The following is a 21,899-nucleotide window of genomic DNA, read 5'->3' on the forward strand; positions in this document are numbered from 1 at the left end:
CATGTTGCTGAAATGGTACCCTACAAATGACAGAGAGTCAGAACAAAATCTCTCTAAACCAGGAATGAATGGCAATTCGGTCTTGACTTCAATATTGAGTTTTGGCTAAAGCACATTTTACTTACTGTAACATTTTAATTTTCACAAATACAGTTTCATACTTAGCCACAGACTATTTAAAAACACAGGACCAAAAAGACATATAGGTGTTATTATACACAATACAATCAAATTTAAACTCAGCAATGTGGTAATTAAATTGTTTGTACAATTCAAGATAAGAATGGGGGAAATCTGCTTTTTAACACATAATTTTACAACTTAAAAAATTTACTTCTATTAAGGCCAAATCAATCTTCTCTCCTCAATTAGGCCAAGTGTACCTATCATTCTGCAGGTGGAACTCAACATATTCAGTAGCAAGTATAGGGCATCAAGTAGGTTTCCAAAAAGATCTCCAGAGTCCTAACAACACAAATACGAATAATAAATCATGGCTGGTTCAGAAGAAAGACTGGAAGAATCCCCAAGAGGAGGCAGAACATTCAGAATTAAAAGTTACTGATGAAACACTTAATCTGCAATGACTAATTGTGGATTCTGGGGAGGAAGGGGATTTAAGACGAGCCGAACTCTAGGCTCACCGCTACCACTGCGTGACCTGGAGAATCGTTAAAATAAAACAAGTACACTAGAATGTTCATTTTTGAAAATTTATAACACACACTTTTTTGCCTAACCCAGCAAGTACATAAATTTTAAAATAATTTTCTTTATAATAAACAATATCAGTAATACTGAAGAGTCACATCAAAGTGTGAGTCATGTGGATAAAACACAAATACACAGCTGAACTGTTTATATAAAACTTTAGCAGTATATCATTTTATAATTTTATCTCTCATTAAAAAAATATGGCCAGGTATACAGGAACCAAAAAAGGGTATATATATGAGTTATAAAAAAAAAAAAACAACTAAAATGCACTAAGATTTGAAAGTTACTTTCTAAACATGGGTTTTCAAAACAGAAAATTTGAGACTCAAATAAGGACCAGAAAAATTCAGAAATGGTGAGTGCGTGCGTGTGTGTGCGTGCAGATATACCCCTGTATAAGGATGCGGCTATGCATATATCTAACTAACTGGAGTTTGGGGTGGCTAAGTGGCATATTTGGTTTGCCACACAAACAATACATACATGTACACACTTGTGTATATAAGTGTGAAAGAAAACACTCTATAAAGCCTAAATTCACCCCTCAGCCACAGATACATAAACTACTGACAAGAAGAGGCTGGTGATCAGAAATCAACCTTTAAAGCAAGAAATGGCATACATCTGCCCAGCAACATGTACACCTACAAATTAATTCAAGTTAAGCAAAAGCTCCCTTCTAAGAAGGCACATTTACATTCCCCAAATCACAGTGAGATGGATTCTCCCCCTTAAATTCCAAATTAAAAGACTGCTCTCCAACAAAAGTTAAAAACAAAAACGAACAAAAAAAACCTCTTTCATTCGTGTTAAAAGAAGCAAAAGAAAATTATTTTTAAGATGCTAATTCTAACTAAATCCTCAGACGCCAACTCAAAAGCTGACCAAATACCTACATGAACCACAACAAATATCACAACATAAAACAGTAGCTTGCTCTAGATCCCAAGTACCACAAAACCAGACTATGGCCTAAGGAAACAAAAGTTATGGAAATGTGCAAGTAGTATGTACCACAGCTTGAAAAAGGAATGTAAACATAATATTGCTTACCACAGAAAATACATCGCAAATTAGTGCTGTCCTGGGTAGCAGTAACCTTGCTCTGGGCTGCAACAGACACCTTGGTGTTAGAAGCTTCAAAGGACAGTGGGGCCATCTGAAGAACGTCACATAAACTAAAAGGTGCTTTGAACGGTTCACAATGTATTTATACATACTTCCTATCTAAATCCTCCTTCTAGAAGCTCTGTAATTTCATAAAAATGTATCCTCTTTAACATTAGCTTTAAATATTGCTAGGTGTAATCTTATTTGTGGAAAAACCCTGTAAGCCACAGCTCAAATGATGCTCTTACAGCTTATTTCCTGAGTTATACAATCAGAGAGTGCAATCGATTTCTGTATTACAATTATATGCTGAAAAAAGTAAATAATGCTGAGGTACAGGAAGTCAAAATCTATGGCCATTAGAGTTAACTTCTTGATATCTACCCCCTTTTAGTACTGCTCACACAGGAGAATTTGCAGCTGAAAAAAAAATTAGGGGAAATGCTTAGGATTAACTTAACAAGAGAAATACTCATTTCTACTAGTTCAAAAAGACCAAAGCCATTTTAAACCGTCTATAGCAATTAAAGTATTTTATAGTCAATGCTGTAAAATATGAATATCTTCATCAGGTTTTCACGCTGAAAAACAGCAAAACTATTCATTGTTTTACCAAGCCACACTGTCCCTTTTTTCCTCAATATATGTACACATATTTGACAAATTATCTTATTAAAATGTGTGACCACATCAAATAATCATTTAATATTTAGGCTATCTATATTAAAATTTACCTTAGGCATTAATGAAGTGAATTCTTTTTTATGAGACAAAACTCAATGAGAAGAAGTGATAACTTATGAAAAGGAAAGGGCTTTTATAAAATTAGGGTAACATTCAAAATTGGGACAGAAAAAAATTAATTTTTTTGTATTACATTAGTGACATTCAAAATTTTTACATCAATAATTTTCTATAAAAACCTCAAGAAATCCTTTTCAGCACAAGAAATATTTTCTTTTTCCATTGGCATTAACCAGAAATAATGAACAGTTTAGAAATATATCCACTTCCACTTAAAAAGGATTACATAAAGGCAAACAAGACAGTATTTTAGATTTCCTCTACAACTGTATTCTTCAAATAATATGTTATGCTAACTAGTTTGCATAAAATCAGAACCAAACCAATGTATATTTAAAGGATGCACATCTGAAAATGGTAATAAATCTTAAAATTCAAGATTTACTATAGTCCAATAAAGTATAAATCTTGTTTTAAAAGTATTATATTCAGCAGATATTTTTAAACACAAAGATTGGTAAATGGCCTCTTTGCTAAGGACTTCCAACCATCCAATCTATTATTAAAGCTGCATGCACAATATTTACAGTAATGAAATTAAAAAGACCACAGGCATACATATAAAAAGTCTACCAAGCTAATTAGATCATTCCAAAGGAGAAACAATTTAGAAATTTTTTAATAATTATAATTTAGGTTTAAACTTTAAAAAACAGTCTTACCAATGACTGTAAATGACTTTATAAAGCCTTTATTAAATAAACATGCCTAGTCTCCAGGTTTTACCCTTCAGTTCCGTTAATTCAAATGGGGGGGGGGAGCAGAAGGCAAATATAAACACTTACAGGAAAAACCTGAGAAATTATCTCGTCTCTGACAACAAAGAAACGACCACGATCCATTACCAATCATTTTGGCAGAAAGTCACCTGACAATTGTCAGAATGCAGGTAAACCATTATTGCTGCATGAGACAAAACATTTTTAACCAAAAACTCCCAATCTTGTCCCAGTCAGTTGAAAGTATTATGTACCATTCTTACACCTGGTTTCTTTAAGCACCTTCCTTCTACTGACTTTTACTTCTTACCATCATGTAAAAAAAAACAACACCGATCTAAATTCTGATACGGTTGCTTGAATTCTACTGCAGTTTGCATTTCCCAAAGATACTAAATTATTCATTCCGTCATATGCATACAGCTAGCAGCATTTCCTGCTAATACTGATGCTATTAACTCTTTGTTCACTCAGCCAGGGTAGAAGGTAGACAGAATATGGGAAAGAACATTCCTGGTCCAGATTGAATAAATTCAGCAAAGTGCTGGCTACAGCCTAATTATTTTCAGTACAAGCTTCGCTAGTCCCTAGACCTCACACTTTACCTATGAAAGGCTATTTCTCTTTAAGTTAGCCATATTAAAATAGGCTTAGGACCAGAATAAATTAGGATGGGTTCTAAAGAAAAGCATGAAGTGAGGAGGTTATGTATCAAAAAAGCAAAATTTAACATTCATTTAGGCTTAAGGAGAAGAAAAATGGCCACTGCTCTCAGCTCCTCTAACCTTAAAATAGTCTCGTCATGGTGTTCATTTATTTCTAATGGAGTCTGTAAAACGGCTATTCCTCAGGCTTCTCCCCCTGCCTTTTAACATTCTTTACCATTAACTGTTTTCTATGAGCAGGGAAAGGCAGAAACCTTGGGTAACATATTAGTAGCAGGAAGAGAAGGCCATTTAGATTTGATCAGCATTACTATATTTTATTGCTACATATAATTACCATAGTATGCCCTTAGCCTTCATGTTTCAAACATCAGAGGTTTCCACTATTAGCAGTTAGTCCCAAGGCAATTTGTAACACGGACCCATCTCAGCATTTTTTCGGAGGATTAAATGAGGTGATGTTTGCCCAAAGCTGGTTATAATTTGATTTGCACTCTACAGAGCCGGTCTGTTCAGTGAGCAGAGCATCAGCGTCCAAATTAGCAGCGTTCACGCTTTTTAACGGTCAGTAAGGGCCCCCAGGTAGCCCCTCGTGGTTGCATTTAGGAGAGAGAGGAAAGCAAACGTGCTGTGTTTGTTCCAAGGCAGCTGGAGAAAGACACTGCAGTGGGGTGGCTGCCTGCGCCTCAGAAGACAGGCACTAGGGGCAAGTGAATTGGGGCACTCACTCAGGAACACAGCATGGAGGTTCCTCCAAAAAGCAAAATAGGACCCCCACCTGATCTAGCAATCCCGCTTCCGGGTGCATAAGCAAAGGAAATGAAAACAGAATCTCAGAGATACCTGCACCCCCATGTTCACTGCAGCATTATCCACAGTAGTCAAGGCAGTGAAACAACCTAAGCGCCCAGCACCGGATGAACGATACAGGAGACACGGAGGACCCGGGGCGGGTAACCGTACAGGGTTTCTTTTCGGTGTGATGAAATGTCCAAAAATTACCTGTGGTGATAACTGCACAACCCTGTGAATATACGAAAGGCCCCTGAATTGTGCACTTGGAATGTGTGAACTGCGTGGATGTGGAGTAAGGCTCGTGAAGCTGCTAAGGGGGAAAAGGGGCTGTGTTCTTCAGCTCAGCCCTGACTACAACACAGCACTGCAAAATGCCTGAATGCCTGTCACTTCTCCACTACGGAAAATATGGAAGGTAATTACCTCTGGGTGGTGGGATTTTAGGGAACTTTACTGTCTTCATTCTGCTTTTCTGTACTGCTTACATTTTTATAATAAGCACAATCAGAAAAAAGAAAAGCTTATTTTCACTTGAAAAACAAAGTGCTGTGCTGGAAATTAGAGTTCTTGTCAGGCAGCGCCCTCACTGGCTCTAGTTTCTGACAAGAGAACTGAATGTGAACAACGAAGAAAAGTGACTCCACTGATAATACCAACGTGACCCGAGCGCCTGCAAGGGCCGCAGAGCAGAGCGGGGAGCTGGACGCGCTCCCCAAACGCGGGAGCCGGCCCGGGAAGGCGCGCGGCAGGCCCTGCCACCAGGCTGGTTTTTCAGCGGGAATCAGAACCAAAGGCATGGCTTAGGTCATGACTCTGAATACATCTCCATTCAGGACGGTTCATCGAAAACCAGGGCTGTCCTAGTTAAACGGGGACAGCTGTCTGCGTCTCCATGGGAACCCCAGTGCCCTTGCTCTTCTCCTTTCTCTGCACCCTAACTCCTGACACTTCATCGGCTAAACCAAGAAGCAGCTTCTATCTCTAAAACGGCAATGTCCAAATGTACTTCTTACAATTCAAAAGTATATAAAATTTTATAATAAAATGTTTTTTTTTTAATAGTTCTGTTGAAAACATAAAAAATTTAAACTGGGTTTGTTTACTTCACATGGAGTTTATTAAAGTTACATGAAGTCAAGTTATTGGTGTGGGCTGTCAGCAAGAGCATAAAAATAAATCTGTTCTACAAACTAAGCATCGTTAACTTCAGTCTCTGAAATGTAATTATATCCCTAACAATATGTATTTTCTTTTACTACTCTTTAAAAATATATACGTTCTCAGAATTAGTAGGTCGTAATTTTGGCATGCAAATTCAAACACGATGGGATGTTGTTTAGAGGAAACATCAGTATAGTCAGACAAAGAAAATGAAAAAGGCCACCACCTAAGTTGCCAAACATAAGAAACTTTAAATTAGGAATGTCATGTTCCCACTCTTAAGACTCAATAAAGTACACTTCTTTTTCAGGAAATCTATGCATAAAATACTTCTTGCCATATTTGAAAAGATATTTTTAGTATTTTAGTTCAGTCTGTAGGCTTGTATTACTGCACGTTTGTTAGACATTTTCCACGTTAAATCTTGGTCTTTTACTTACTCTCCCTCTAAAAATGAAAGATACAAAGGTAACGGCAATTCACTGTTATATAAAAACAAAGCAAAACAAAACAAAACGGGAGAGGAAAAAGAAAACTTCAATACCAGCAAGAGCCCAGAAGGAAACCCATTATAAAACCCCAATACCAACTGGTAGAGACTCAGGGACTTTCCAATTTATCGTGTGGCTGCTAAATCATTACTTTATATTAATCTATTTAGATCAGCAGTCTGCTTCACTAGACTTCAAGTGAGCATAGAGCTTGGCATATCATAGGCAATGAATACATTTCTTAAAACTAAATTGGAGTTTTACAGAATTAACGCAACTTAGACGGAACTCATTAAAGGTATATCATGTGCTGGCTGTAGACAAAGTAGCTTTACATTTATCAATCCCCCTAAATAATGCAAATGGAGAATAAATATAAGAATGAATGGCTCTGTATAATTTTATAATAAAGGGGCAGAAAAAAAACACAAGGTCAGAAACATTTAAACAGAAGTTAAGAAAATAAAACTGTCCTGCTAAAGAAAACAGCCTTTATGTCGATGGGAAAGTGCAGGTTCCACACAGCCAAATTCAGTGTAATGTCAAGAAATAACCCAGATTACCTATATCTGAAGTTTTTAATGGACTGTGAAGTTGGGATCCCACAAGTTTCCAGGAAAAAAATTAACTCCTAAAAAAAAAGCAAGAAAGAGCTCTGATCCAAAGTCAATTCTCAAGAGTGCAGAAATCCAGGCAAAAGCAAGTTCTTTACCCAAGCCTTCTGACCTAGGGCACCAGAAAGCACAGCACAAGAGCAACATTAAAGCGGGGCAGGGGGTGGGGGTATCTTTAGAGCGGCAATCTGGCTGTATCTCCTCTGGAAACAACATTATACTACGCTTGCTTTTAAGCAAGTCGAGACTCTAAGCCGGCTGCTGGGCTCATATACCATCACTCTTTGCAGAAAAATAAAATGCACAAAAAATACTGGTGGAAAAGTTTTAAATAACACTTGTTTAAATTCATACTTTAATGAATAAAAGGATAAGTTCTGGCAGAGAAATAACTGCTGAGCCTATTGACAATGTGGAAATATCACAGAGTCCTGAAAACCCAGCTGTTGTCTGGGATGTGACACTTGAAACTAAGATTGTACTATCTAAACTGAGGCAAAAGTACCTACTTCAGAGGGAAAAAATGTAATTCAAGCTGATTTACCAAAAGAACCGTATCACTCTGGGGCAGAAAATAGGTATGGCTTCCTAAGAACAAAATTCTAGAAATTCAAACATCTGTTCATGTAAATAATACTATATGTTACTACAGCTGCATTAAACAGACTCAGGGGCTGTTTATATATCACATCTTGGTCCAGTTAATAGGATTGTATGCAACATTCAATATGTGTGTGTGTGTCTTCTGGCCTTCAGCAGAGACACTTTGAATAATTTGATCTTTTTTGAACATAAAATCTGCTAGTGTCACTACATTAGCATTGTCACTAACTCTGGTTCTGCCAAATTCCTTATACAGTCCAGAAATGGATAGTTTAAAGTGTTTTGATAACAGTTCCATAGCGGTGAAAAGAGGAACAAACAGTGCAAGGACCCGGATGCAGGAGAGGGTGTCTACTTAACACAGAGTCAGAAAGGACCAGCTCATGCAGGAGCCAGAAGTCACGTGGAGGAGTCTGTCCTTTATTCTGTGAGCGATAGAAAGCCATTGGGAGATTATCTGATACACACACACACAACAGTAGGTATGCAAAACTCCACCCTGCCACCTGCTAGTATAGGGTCCGTCCCAAAGAGACTAGAGTCCCATTCCCTGGGAATTAATGTCACTCATCTAGTCAGTATCTTCCAATTGGCTTAAGGAAATTTTTAGATCAACGCGCACCAGTGAGTCTTAATCTGTGTTTAGTATAGTATGACCACAGTGAAGATCCAGTCAGTATTTGCCCAGGAAACTCCAAAAGAAAAATGTGTTTCTTCCTATATGAATGGCACTGTCGCTGCCAAATACCCCTGTAAGTTTCCAGGAGCCACTTGCTTCCTAGCATGAGTCACCTCTGATATTGCACAAGTCCACGGAAATAGCAGGTCTACCACAGAAGAATTATTTTTAGTAGCTTTACATGAGTAGTGTGCTATTTCTCCTTATTCCACTTCCTAATTTCCACCTTGTGCCATTTATGGTACTTATACTGTCTATACATTTTTGATGTCTTATTTTCTCTACATAATTAACAGAGCCTTAAGATCAACAATTCCGAATTATTCATCTTTGTTTCTCTCACAGCATGGAAGATAGTACCTTATTAGGAGTACAAATAATTCAGTTCACTGTGGCTTTTCTTCTTTTAGATTATGAGCCCATCTCGCTCTTAGGGATTTTTTAATGGATTTTATAAAACATTGTCACAGCATTCTTTACATATGAAATACTGACATCAAAGATACCACTACTTAATACCATCTTCAAAAGTCTGATGAGAATTTTTGTCTTGCCTAGATCATAAACCAGAAATGCCCAAAGTTAATTCAGGGGCACATGGTCTTTGCTCAATGTACACAGGGACGGCCCATCACACTTAGCCTCGTAGCTGCCTTTTCAAAGCACCACTAGCTTCCTAAGTACGGCTTTGTTCACGTTATTCCACTGGCTCAAAACCTTACACTCTACCTCTGCGGCCCATAGCTCTTTGCTGTATCTGTCTTAGTTCCCCTACAACAGAAGGATCATTCAGGGCAGGACTTCACCCTAATTTCCCCTTGCATAGAGAGGGACTCAAATGATACAGAAATCAATGAATTTTCTTGGGGAAAAAAGAAACATAACTAAATATGTCTTTAATGAGCAGTAAAGACAAAAAAAGAAGTCAGAAAAAAATTTCTCTACCACTTTTTATTTCTCTGCATAAATTAATCCACACAGAATTTTCTGTGTACTTTTAAACATTAACATCCAGAAATAACATTTTATGGGTTGGTAATTCTAATGTCTTTATCACATTTAATTTCCATAATGATATCCTAACATGGGTATTCTTGTGACCACATTTTACACACAAGGAAACAGTTTAGAGAAGGCAACCTGCTTCCAGGGGAGAAACAAGACTGGAGTCTTGACTCCGATTTTAAGTTCTTTCCACTGAATCACAATAAAGACCTTAATTTTACTACAAAACATAAAACAATACTAAGTGGAAGTTTGTCCCTTTCCTACTTTCTCACCCTAAACTGACTTCCCTGAAAAGCCTTCTAAAATACGCTTTGAAGATCTTGAATTGAAAGGCAGAAAAACAGAATAAAACGGCTTGAAGGTCGCAAGACCCAACCCCAGGTGTGCCTTCCTTTCTAGGCAGACCCAGCTTGAAGAAGTCCCATCTCTCCATGTCAGTCTTCCCCACATTACTGGGAAGATGGTGAGTTTATAAATGAGGAAGACAGCGGAAGCGGGACGTATGGGAGTGAAGCACCTGCAAAAAGACGGTCCCACCCCCACCCCAAAACCTGTTTAAAAATGTTACTTCCCCAGGAAGATTAGTTGACTTAGGAAAGCTCAAAGCGCAAGACGCTGTCCAAGGTTACCTTGGGGTTCTTTTGTGATACAATTTCACACGATTTTCTTGTTATGTGTTTTTATGTATTACAAGTATTAACGAAGGGCCGCAAATGTGCTACCTCTAGAATCAAAGGTGTTATGTCTGCCCAGTATTCCCATTCTCTTCCTCTCCACCTCTGGCTAGTGCAACCATCTTCACCAGTGGCCCAAAGTGACACATCTCATCTCCTCCTCCTGGCCTGTCTACCACATCTCCCTGAAATATGGAAAGAGGATGCATTGTACAACTAGATCTGGGTACAAATGCCAGTTATGCCAGCTTCGCTGTGGGCCCTCAGACACATCCTATGACCTTCTGTAAGCCTGAATCACATCTCTAAAACAAAGACAATACCGCCAATAATGTACAGTTGTTATAAAGATCATCGGTAATATATGAGCCCAGTTAGGAACTGGCATGCAGAAGATACTCACACCTCAGAAGTGTTTTAACGACTAAATGAGAAGGCCTAGAGCAACAGCTTGACAGGTATAGTAGGCCCTAAATAAAAGTTTGTCATGTCCTCTTTGCTGTTTTTTTAAAATACATATACTCTATTTGAGGGAAAGGGAAGGAGGAAGGGAGTCAGAGAAACACCTGGGGACCTGGCCCGAAACCCAGGCATGGGCCCTGACCTGGAGCAGGACTGGTGACCTTTCAGTTCACAAGAGGGTGCCCAACCAACTGAGCCACACCAGTCAGGGCCTCTTCACTCTGTTCCTTTCCTCTTACACTGTGTCATTTCAGGCCTCATCTTCCTCACCAATATTATTGCCACGCTGTCCTAAATTGATCTCCATCCTCACCAATCCCATTACAACTGGTCTAAAGCACAAACCTGATTAATTACATCAAGCATTTATTTACCACCCTTCAATGACTGGACCGCTAACCAACGTAACAGGCACGCTGCTCAGCAATAATGCAAGGTCCTGCCCAGCCTGCTCAGCCTTCCCAGCCTTGTTTCTTAGGATTTCTCTCTCCCTGAAAATATTCTCACACCCAAGCCCCTCCATAGTCCCACTGTTGCTTCCCAACTGCTCCACGCTCTCATGCCTCCACGCCTACCCAGAATGTTCTGGAGGCCTACTCATTCTTCAAAACATAGTTCACCTAGCATCTGCTCTGCAGAAATTGCCTTCACCCTAGAATTTTCTTCAGTATTCCAAAGGCCTTTCGGCACCCTCATTCACAACATTTCGTGAACCGTGTTCTAATTCTGCTGACCTTGTTTCTAGTGGCTCCAGCCCAGCTGAGACATCCCGGAAGGCAAAGAACAGGCCACCTCATCATGCTCGTACGACTCCCAGTGCCCAGCACAGCACCCGTGCTCAAAACATGTCTGATGGTTTCTTTGCTGTAACCTTGACATTGCTCTCATGAATACTGGCAATCTGTGACGGACATAAGGTATTTCTAGAAACTTTTCGGGATTTTTAAAAAATCCAACTGACTTCAAAAAGATATCTCAAAAAGATTAAAAAAATGCTGAGATAAAATTTATTCAAATGCTCATATTAGAAGGTATATCAGGCCAAATTATCAGTAAGGAAAAAATGAATGGACTCTCAATATTTATATTTATTTATACAACCTAAAGAAGATTTCAAATATCAGGGTATCTTTGACTATGTTCTCATTTTCAATAGATATTTTTTTTAAATTTAGCAAAAGCGGTTTTACCAATGGCAAAACATTAAGGTTTTCCTCTCACAAAGGCATACTTAATCTTGGTTGAGCAGAACACAGCAGTAGAGCAATCTTACTACCTATGCATATGATTTTCCTTTTTAAAAATACATTTAAAAACTATTTTCTATTTTCAAATGACTTAAACCTTGCTCAAAATTCACCTCCGACAATCATCACAAGGACTGACTTTTAACTATTCTCTACAAGATTGCTATACAAGCACTTGGTAAATAATCCAGAAGTCCAAAATTATCAGTCTGAAGAATGCGTTTTCAATGCACTTGTTTAAAATCCAGTCCATCTCCGTTAGGCAATGGAAAGAGATAAACTGTAGTATTTGGGAAAAAAGGAAGACCACTATTTCAACTCTTTCTCAAAAATGTTACAGCACGTGATTTGTGTTTTTTAAATTCCCAATATAACTCACTGTATTTAACAGCTTCTGTGCTTTCCAGTATATTAGATAATTGCATACCAAGTTAAAACAAAATTAAGGAAAACAGTTTTGCCACCCACCTTTCCCCTAAGAAATGGAAATATTGAACACAGACAGAGCACCTTGTCAGGGTTAGCATGAGGAACTCAAAAGAAAGCTATTTTTTCTCAATTTTAAAACATTGGTTTGAAAATTTAAAAGACTTACGGAGCAAGGGAGACAGGAAGGGAGAATTGTGCAATTATTGGTTTTGGTAAAAAAAATATAGGTTAGTAATTTTCAAATCCTGCCCTGGAGAACCATGTATGTGCCTCAGTAGCTGTGGGGCTCCCGAGTCCCCACATTCATTAGAGAAGCATGTGTGCATGTGTGTGTGTGTGTGTGTGTGTGTGTGTGTGTGTTTATGCATTGTGTTTCTGAAAAAAACACTGTTTAAACAAAGGTGTCCATGACTTTAGAAAGTCTGAAAATCACTAAGGATTCACTGATATTCAACGGATAATACTGATGTTAACACCTAAGAAAATAGTAAACAGAAGCATGATTATGAGAAAATTGTCTTTTAAAGTGGTAAAGCATTAAGTAAGAAAGACTAATGTCTGTAGTTGCTTTACCTTTATGAATACAATTCTTTTGCTTCTGGTCAGAGATTCATTGGGTATGCTGTTTATTTAGGGAGGGGACACACAAGGTAACCTTTTTCAACTTGGTTTTGGCAAAAAAAAACACTGGGTGGTTTTACCAAGAAATTGGCTGTGAACCCAAAAGAAGCAGCTGTGAAATGGAAAGACATGTTCAAGATGAGAGGTGACATTATTGGGCATGTTTGTTTAGGTGGATGGCAGAGGGCCTACAGAATAAGCCCAGGAGAGGGTACCTGCCTATCCTACTTCGGCGGAGATTTACAGAAAAAAATTAAGTCCTTCCCCAAGAACACTTCTGCTTCTTAGCATCTACCTCTTCCCATGACTCCACTTCCAAACCAATGAATAGCATAAAAAATCAGAAATTAGTGAAGCTACAGTAATTTATGAAAAGTCATTTCCTAAATAAATCGGACTATGAAAAACACCAATCACTTTACATGCTTTGTTTTCTCTGATGAAAAGGCTTTAGGCCCAAAAGCCTCTTTGCCATTGACTTCAGCTGTGATGCAAGCAGATGGCAAGGATGGACCGACTTCTTCCCCCTTCTCTCTGTCCGTGGCCTGCGGGATTACAGGCTGAGGTTGTGAGAGAGAAGAGAATAAAGTTTCCGAATCATCTAAGAAGGATCTACTAAACTTCTTTGCCTTTCCAAAATGCTTGGGTCAGTGATGGCCATTTTCTCACTTGCCAAACTTTCTATAATCTAGAAATTAGAGACCATAATTGAGTCTCTCCACATTAGGACTCATTAATATTTCAAAAGATCAAGAGCAGAAAAACAAAACACCATGAATTAGCATTGCATTTTGAAAGCAAACTATGACTATACACTGATAAAAAGCAATGCTTTCCATTTGGTTAAAAAAAATTGATGACAAGATAACAACAATAATTTTAACTTTAAATTAGTAACTTTTAGCTACTAATATTAGTAAATACTCTTTTGAAGATTTAGAAATTAAAATTCTAGTTTGTTCCAAACATGGGGAAGCGATATATGATCGTCATACATACACTGTCTAAACTTTGGTCTTTTAATTATCCTTAAATTAATATGTAGTTGACCCATTTAATAAGATATTAAGAACCATAATTCCAGTTTCTTTCCTACAATAAAACTATGGTGAAATAAAAGCAATTCTATACCTACAACAGAATGCTGATAAGGTCAGTACAGTGACTCAGACAATGTACTTACAAGATTGGACACATGCAGACTTTCCTATGCTATTTTCTGGACTTACTGACAAACCAGGAGTAGTTCCAGTGGTTTATTTTCTCAAAAGAGATAAGATATGAAAGCTATGTGCAAATTATTTATACAGATATTAATTTCCTTAAAGGAGATCTAATGCAAACCACCTTCAGGCATCATATTTAGTTTCCAACAAGATTCCAAAACGTCTTCTTGCTCTGATTCACATTTGAAATAAACTAAAACATGGCGATGTTTCTAACCTTTTTACAATACAGGGAGGAATAAATAAAATTTAATGTATCTGTAATGGGTTCTGAAGTTCTATACCTTCAACAAAATATCAAGTCTTAATCTGACTATTTAAGTCCTTTCTCTTGAAATATATAAATTTTGCTTATAAAACGTTTATATCATATGGACCACTAGTAAATACATGGCAAAGTCAAGAATGATCACATTTGCATTGTTTTATATATAAACTTATTTTCTGATTACAAAAATCTACCTCCCCAAAGAGATAACAATATGTTGGTGTATTTCTTGTTTTTTAAACAAAAATAGAGCTCATCTCTGACATATACACCGTCTTAAATTCTGGGTTAAGTGAAATTATTTCTACATAGCTGTCTAACATGCATGTCGGAGAGACGGAAGTCGCAGCTTATACCACCTGAGGGCATGCCTAAATTTAGTCTTGAAATTACATTTAGAATCAAATTTTTATCTCCTAGGATGAAGGAGACCTACTCCTACTTGAGGTTCAGGCCTCAGTAGTGGCTTACAAAACATGTTTCAGAAACCATGTGTTTCTCACAAAATCTGAGATGAAGACGAATGTGCGTAACTTCCATCCACTGCATATTCTCTGGGCCTCATATCCTTGCAACAAAAGTTGGGGTTCTAGAGCAGGAAGAACAGAACTAAATGGCTTCCAATGAGAGTGTTTAAAAGTTATTAATGAACCAATCTCATACGACTCTCCGGATGCACTACATGTTTACATCAACAAATAAAAGCTCACATTTCTCTAGAGAATAAGAGATATTCAAGAATCACTTTAAATACATAAACGACTTAACAGCTGGTCAGAAAAGATTTTTTTAGCTCATACATGGCACTTCAGTTCAAGAGCACAAGTCAGCCACAGGCACCTTACCTGTCTCCTGTGAATTCAGCACTTCTAACGCGTGCATCATGGCACTTGCAAAGACATTGGCATCCTCTTTGCTGCCAAAGTTGAGACCATACACCTGTCTAGCATCTCGCCATTGGTGGAAGGTCTGTGTAGCTTGATTGTACTTCAACCCTTTAGGAATGGCACAATTTATCACCACCTGAAAGACAATAATTCTTTGTAAAGTCAAGCTAATAACTAACAAAACCAACAAAGTCAACAAACCCTGACTGAACAGATAGTCATTCATTCAAACCTATTCCAGGCACACCTTGGCAAAAAAGTGGTTAAAACAATTGTCCGGGGTAAAATCAGTCCACAGAAATAACAGTCTGATGGAAAATCTATATCCTTCATAAATATGTTTTAACATGTCTATGAAAGTATGATAAAATCACAAAGTGTATAAAACTTAAGCATGTACCCTGGCCAGGTGGCTCAGCTGGGTGGAGCACCATCCCATATATCAAAAGGCCGCGGGTTCCATTCCTGGTCAGGGCACATACCAAGGCTGCAGGTTCAATCCCTGGTCAGGGCACACGCAGGAAGCAACCAATCGAAGTTTCTCTCTCAAATGGCCGTTCCTCTTTCTTCCCCTCCCCTGCCCTGCCCTCTAAAATCAATAAACATATCCTCTTGTAAGAATTGTTTTTTAAAAAACTTTTTTTTAATTATAGGCATGTATCTCAGTGAACATTCCCATGTAGCCAAACTCCTGATCAAGAAATAGGATGTCATTCTTCTATGTGTATTTTAAACCCCATAAAGCACTATCTTTAGTTTTATACACTTAATGACACCGACAATCAATGTGGATACTGTCTCTTGCTTTTTATTCCTTCTATCCTCTTCAAGCTTCTGCTGGGCCCATTTTTAATCTGGACAAATTTCTTCCAACGCAGATCTGGTGATAAATTCTCTCCATTTTTGGCTGTCAGAAAATATCTGAATTTCACCTTCATCTTTTAAGGTATGGAAATTTAAGTGGTTGTTCATTCTCTGGCATCCCTCTAAAGTCCATTGCCACCTAGCTCTGGCTGTTTCTATTAAGACATCAGATGACACCTGCTTGTTCTACTTCAGAGTCGTCTTATTTTCAATGATTGCTCAAAAGTTTTACCTCGGTATTTAGTTTACAGTGGTTTTAACACAATAAATTTATGCAGGGTTTTCTTTGTATTTTTCCCACTCAAGGTTTATAGAATTTCTAAACTGATATTTTCATCACTTTTGAAAATCTTTGTTCATTATCTTTTTAATTATTATTCTGCCCCACTCTCCCCTCTCCTCTGGGACGCTAATTATACACACAGTACACTTTTTTACTCTATTCCCTATGTCTCTTAAGCTCTTTTTATATTACATTTTTCTGTCAAAATATCTTAGCTTCAGTGTGAATATTTTTTTCTGACATACATATGTTCCAGTTTACTAATTCTTTTTAGCTGTTTCTAAATTGTTATAAAACTCATCTCTGAATTGTTAATAGCAGTTACTTCATTTTTTAATTCTTAAATTCCCACATGGTTCTTTTTTTCAAGTATCCAGCTCTCAGCCGAAATTCTCAATCTTGCCGTATATCTCCTTAAATAAATTAAGCAGAGTTATTTTAAAGTCACTTTCTGATCGTTCCATTAACTAGATTCCCAGTGGATCTGTTCTATTGCTATTCCTCTTTTTTCCCCGTATGCCTAGGTATTCGGATTGAGTGCCAGACACTGTGTATGGCCAAACCTGAGGACATTTTGAGACCTATGATGATGTGATATTTTTTGCCAGTGAGAATTCCTATTTGCTTCTGACAAACAGCTAGGAAAATTATCAGTCTTAAATCATCTTAATTCAAAAGCAACTGAAATAAATGAGGCTGGCCTCCAAGAGTGGGATTTCTAGGCCCCAAATCACAGGCTAGGCAATGACCAACCCTCCCTCATTAGCACGGCCTGACTTTCCATTCCGCTCTACTAGTTCCATGACTCTCTCCAAAATCTGCTTCGTTTCTCAGTCTCCTCTTTCAAAAGTGGCACATGCCTCTAATAAACACAGGTCCAAAGCTGGGTTCACGACTGTGGTTCTTTCTTTCAGATCATAACAACTTACTCTTCAGTAGGGCAGCTTCTGTGTTAATACTTTCTATTTATTTTTAGTATTTCCTCCTGCTTCCTTCTGAAGCTCATTTTATGTCATTAAGATCTGTCCATCGAAGGGCAGCTGAGACGGCCCACAGGTTTCTATATATAATAATTTGTCACTCAGTCGAAGTACTGTCTTACTTCCTAAACACTTTCCAATCTTCATAATGATTTCATCCTAGTGTCATGAATCACTTAGAAGTGTTTTCAAATTTCCATACATTTTAAAAACACTCCATTTGTCAAAAGCTGGAAGTCATAGGATAGTTTACTTCTCTTATGAATACAAATTTCAGTGTTTCATTGAGAAATTGCCTTACTTATAGAGACATCTTTCTAAATATTTTTAAATATTCATTTTCTTTTTTGCCAACATTTAGACAGTTTTAGAATTGTTCTTCAGTACTATCTAAAGACTATTTTGATTACAGTTTTAAACCTCTACTGCCTTTTACTGAATACACCAAGTCCTTTCGTAATACAAGATGACTTTAAGAATTTAACAGAACCTTACCTGATGGTCCTGAATCTTCCTGCCCACCACTCTGAAGGTGTTGTTGCCTGTGTGGTGATAGATATGAACTCTGCTGAACCCAGTTGAGCCACCAGCTGGCACCCACTTCTTATTGGCATCATCATAAACCATCACAGCAGCTCTTGCCTGACAGATACTCTGTTCACTGTTTAAAAAAAGAAAGCAAAGTTGACATATTTAAAATATGCTAAGTTGCCCACATAGCCATATAAGTCAGTGACAGAGATAGCCAACCTAGCAGTCAGTCACAATCAGTGCTTCAGCGGGTACGAGAAACAACAGTGGACAAGACAGAAGCTTCCTGCCTCATGGGAACGGTTCAATGGATTAAAAAATAAAGTGTAATGAAGGACCATGAGGAGGAGATCGGGATCCATGAACACACAAGCAACACACACACAAACATGTTTTCTTCTGAATCTGCATATCTAACACACTCATTAAACTGAATACAAGTACGGGTACAGGTGAATCATCGTTTGTTTAATCGTGTGTTATGTTTATAGCATCGGTGACCTGTTTGTGAATCCCTCTTTACTGAAAATCATCTTCATCATCAGGCTTGCTTCAAGATCTATACAGCAAATTCTGACAAGCTTATCTGCCCCTTAAGATATGGAGTGGTCACTAGCAGTCGATGGATGGCAATGTGACTCAGTCCTCGATTCCCCTTGGGCAAGATAACATCCTATGTTTCAAATTTCTTCATTTAAAAATGAAAAAGTAAAATGAGATGCTTTTAAGGAGCCCTCTAAATTTTAATGCTAACCTTCACAGGTAAATGTTTTTTAAAAAGAACAAGTCCAATATAATGTCTTTAAATCTCAGCTTCATCTCAATTATTTGTTACCAAGTGAGGCTGAGAATCGTGAACAAAGAAAATGCGAGCTCACCTTAATTTCATATTAAGCACTAACTTCATCATTCAAAAATTCTCCGCCATCGGCGAAAAAAGACATTTGAATTTTACTTTATTTCATAGCGTATTTTACTTTTAAAAAATTAAATACGAAAGGTAAGTAACAGAAGAAAACAGGTACATTAACTCTAATGCTATTAACCCAATTAATTCACTCCCCACATAGGAGACTTATCTGATGTTTAAGCCCCAGTTAAGGCAGACGCTCCAACGCAGCTCTCCAACCGCATATTTAATGAAAGCTTTGCTCATTCCAACCTACGCTAGCCTCAAAGACCTTACACAGTAACTCATGGGGGCTCTTCCCCAACGCCCTCAGAGAGTCACTTCCACAACCTCTTCCCGTACCCACACTTCTGCCCCGTCTCTCAACACTGCATGTACGCATTTTATTCGACTTCCCGAGTGACCTGACCTAAGACGGCCATTGGAGACATAAGAGGTCACAGCACTGAGAGGTAACACTGCTTCCGAGCAGTGGGGTGGTACTTGTTCCTCATGTTCCATTAGAGAAATTTTATAAACACGTGTATAATATTTGTGCAGCACAAACACTGAAATCAACCCAGTGACAGTCTAAATTTTTATGCTGCACTGAAACTTTTTGGTAAAATAGTTCTGGGAATAAAGACAAGCCAATGACTGTAGCTTCGATTATTTTGTAAAGCCCAATTAAAAAGCGTTTGTCGGCACAACAGTTGACATCTCTTTGTCACTCGCAAGAGAAACACTGAAGTGACAACGTTCACAAAACCCTACAGAAGAGGACACGAGATAAGGTAAGCAAAGTGCCTCTTCCAGCACACAATCCAGGATACAAATTTGCTACTAACTAACTGTAAGTCGCAATTCAATGAGCAAATCTGTAAATTAAAAGAAGAACAGCATTTTCTAGCTTTCAAAAATTATTATTTTTGGACATACAATATGATTCCCATGGTTCAAGAAATAATGTTTCTTCAAGGAGGTCCCAACGGGATCACACAAGCTAGGGAACAGAAAACCCCAATTTTGTAAATTAGGTCATTCCATGCCTCAAAAAAGGACAAAAAAAGTTTTCAAAAAATATACAAAAAATCCAAAACCAGGGCAGTCAGATATATTGTCCCAATTTCTTCTTCCACTTCTTCTTCCCCCACTGCTCTACAGTCGGTACCTGGAGACATTCCAAAGATTGAAGCACACAGTTAATTTAATCGACAGTTTCTAAATGGTGCTTATCATACAAACCTCTAGTCAACAATCAAATGTCTGGTCACTTCAACTTCCCTGGGAAAGCTATAACCACTGAAACAAAGACATCTGCAAGGGAACGTATCAAAGTACTGTAGTCAACGAAGGCCAAAAATGCAAAAATAGTAGTAGATTTGTTTTCTAATGAAGATGAAAAGAAATGTTCAAACTGGATATTAAGAATACAAATGTGACCTCCCGTCAAGATGGCGGCACAGGTAAACAGGGCTCGCCTCCTCACACAACCACATCAAAATGACCACTAAAATATAGAACCACCATCATTGAAAACCATCAGAAGTCGAGTGGAATGGAAGTCTGACAACTACAGAATTAAAGAAGCTACATTCATCCAGAATGGTAGGAGGAGCACAGACATGAAATGGGCTTCTCCAACACCCACGTGTGATGCGTAAAAATTCGGGAGGGCTATCTCAGGAGTGAGGAGTCACAGACCCACACCAGCCCCCCAGCCCAGGGCTCCAGTGACAGGAAGATAAGTTCCCTTAACTTCTGGCTGCAAAAACCAGCAGGGATCAAGTCGGTGGTAGTAATTTCTGGACTCCCAAGCAGTTCCCCACTTCAAGTCCCAGGCAGTTCCCCTTAAAGAACCCACGGAAGGACTTACTCAGCCTCGCTCCCTCTGAGCTCCAGCACGGGGGTGGCAGCTTGAAAGGCACCGGTGGCACACAGGGAGGAACTGAAGTGTCTGGCATCAAGGTGAGCACTGGGGGACAGCTTTCTCCCAGACAGACAGGCGGGCAGAGGCCAATGAGCCTTCACTGAGCCCTCCCTGCACACAGCCACAGAGCCACCTGGCTGGTGCCATACCTGAGACTCCATCAGCCTGGCCAACACTGTTTGCCCCACCCTGGAGATCCCTGAGACTCCATCCCACCTGATTTACGGGCCCACCCAAACTGTGCACCATGACTTTAGATATGAACGGCTGGTCTTGGCTCACAATTCACAGCTTCCTAAATCCTATCAAAGAAGCAACAGTGGGCCTCAGTAAGCCCCTAGCCCCCGTACCTCTTGCTAAGTGGCAGAGTTCAAAACACTGGTTATAAGGATGCTCAAGGAACTTAGTGAGGACCTCAACAGCATAAAACAGATCCAGTCAGAAACAAAGGATTCACTAATTGAAACAAAGAACAATTTACAGGGAAACAACAGTCACATGGATGAAACCAAGAATCATATCAATGATTTGGAACATAAAGAAGCAAAAACAACCAAACAGAACAAGAAGAAGAAAAAAGAAAGCAAAAAACTAGGACAATGTAAGGAGCCTGTGGGACAACTTCAAGCATTCCAACATTCGTATCATAGGGGTACCAGAAAGAGAAGAGAAAGAGCAAGAAACTGGAAATCTATTTGAAAAAAAAATGAAAAGAAAACATCTCTACTTTGGTGAAGGAAACAGACATGAAAGTCCAGGAAGCACAGAGAGTCCCAAACAAGATGGATGCAGAGTCCCACTCCAAGACACATCATGATTAAAACGCCAAAGGTTAAAGATAAAGAGAGAATGTTAAAAGCGGCAAGAGAAACGCAGTTAGTTACCTACAGGGAAGTTCCCATAAGACTGTCAGCTGATTTCTCAAAAGAAACTTTACAGACTAGAAAGGATTGGCAAGAAATATTCAAAGTTATGAAAAGCAGTAAACTACAGCCAAGATTACTCTGCCCAACAAAGATACCATTTAGGATCAAAGGACAGATAAAGAGCTTCCCAGAGAAGAAAAAAACCAAAGGAGTTCATCATCACCAAACCATTATTACATGAAATGTTAAAAGGGAGTTATTTAAGAAAAAGAAGTTCAAAACTATCAACAATAAAATGGCAATAAACACATATTTGTCAACAATTGAATCTAAAAATCAAACTAAGCAAACAAGAAGAACAAGACAGAATCATGGA

The 21,899-nt window shown here is 38.4% G+C and overlaps 1 protein-coding gene across 5 annotated transcripts in view; it reads right to left on the reverse strand.

Annotated features, from left to right (window-relative positions):
* ENAH (ENAH actin regulator) overlaps positions 1-21,899 on the reverse strand; it is a 95,416-nt gene that overhangs the window by 27,997 nt on the left and 45,520 nt on the right. For all 5 annotated transcript variants that reach the window (XM_090263190.1, XM_090263194.1, XM_090263192.1 and 2 more), the window contains 2 exons: positions 17,803-17,968; positions 15,139-15,316 (listed from right to left, as the gene is read on the reverse strand). In XM_090263190.1, the coding sequence (XP_090119316.1) occupies positions 15,139-15,316; positions 17,803-17,968 (344 nt within the window). The remainder of the gene's footprint in view (positions 1-15,138; positions 15,317-17,802; positions 17,969-21,899) is intronic.

Source organism: Furipterus horrens, unplaced genomic scaffold (genome assembly GCF_987537825.1).
Source record: "Furipterus horrens unplaced genomic scaffold, mFurHor1.1.pri manual_scaffold_15, whole genome shotgun sequence".
In the NCBI taxonomy this organism is placed as follows: domain Eukaryota; kingdom Metazoa; phylum Chordata; class Mammalia; order Chiroptera; family Furipteridae; genus Furipterus; species Furipterus horrens.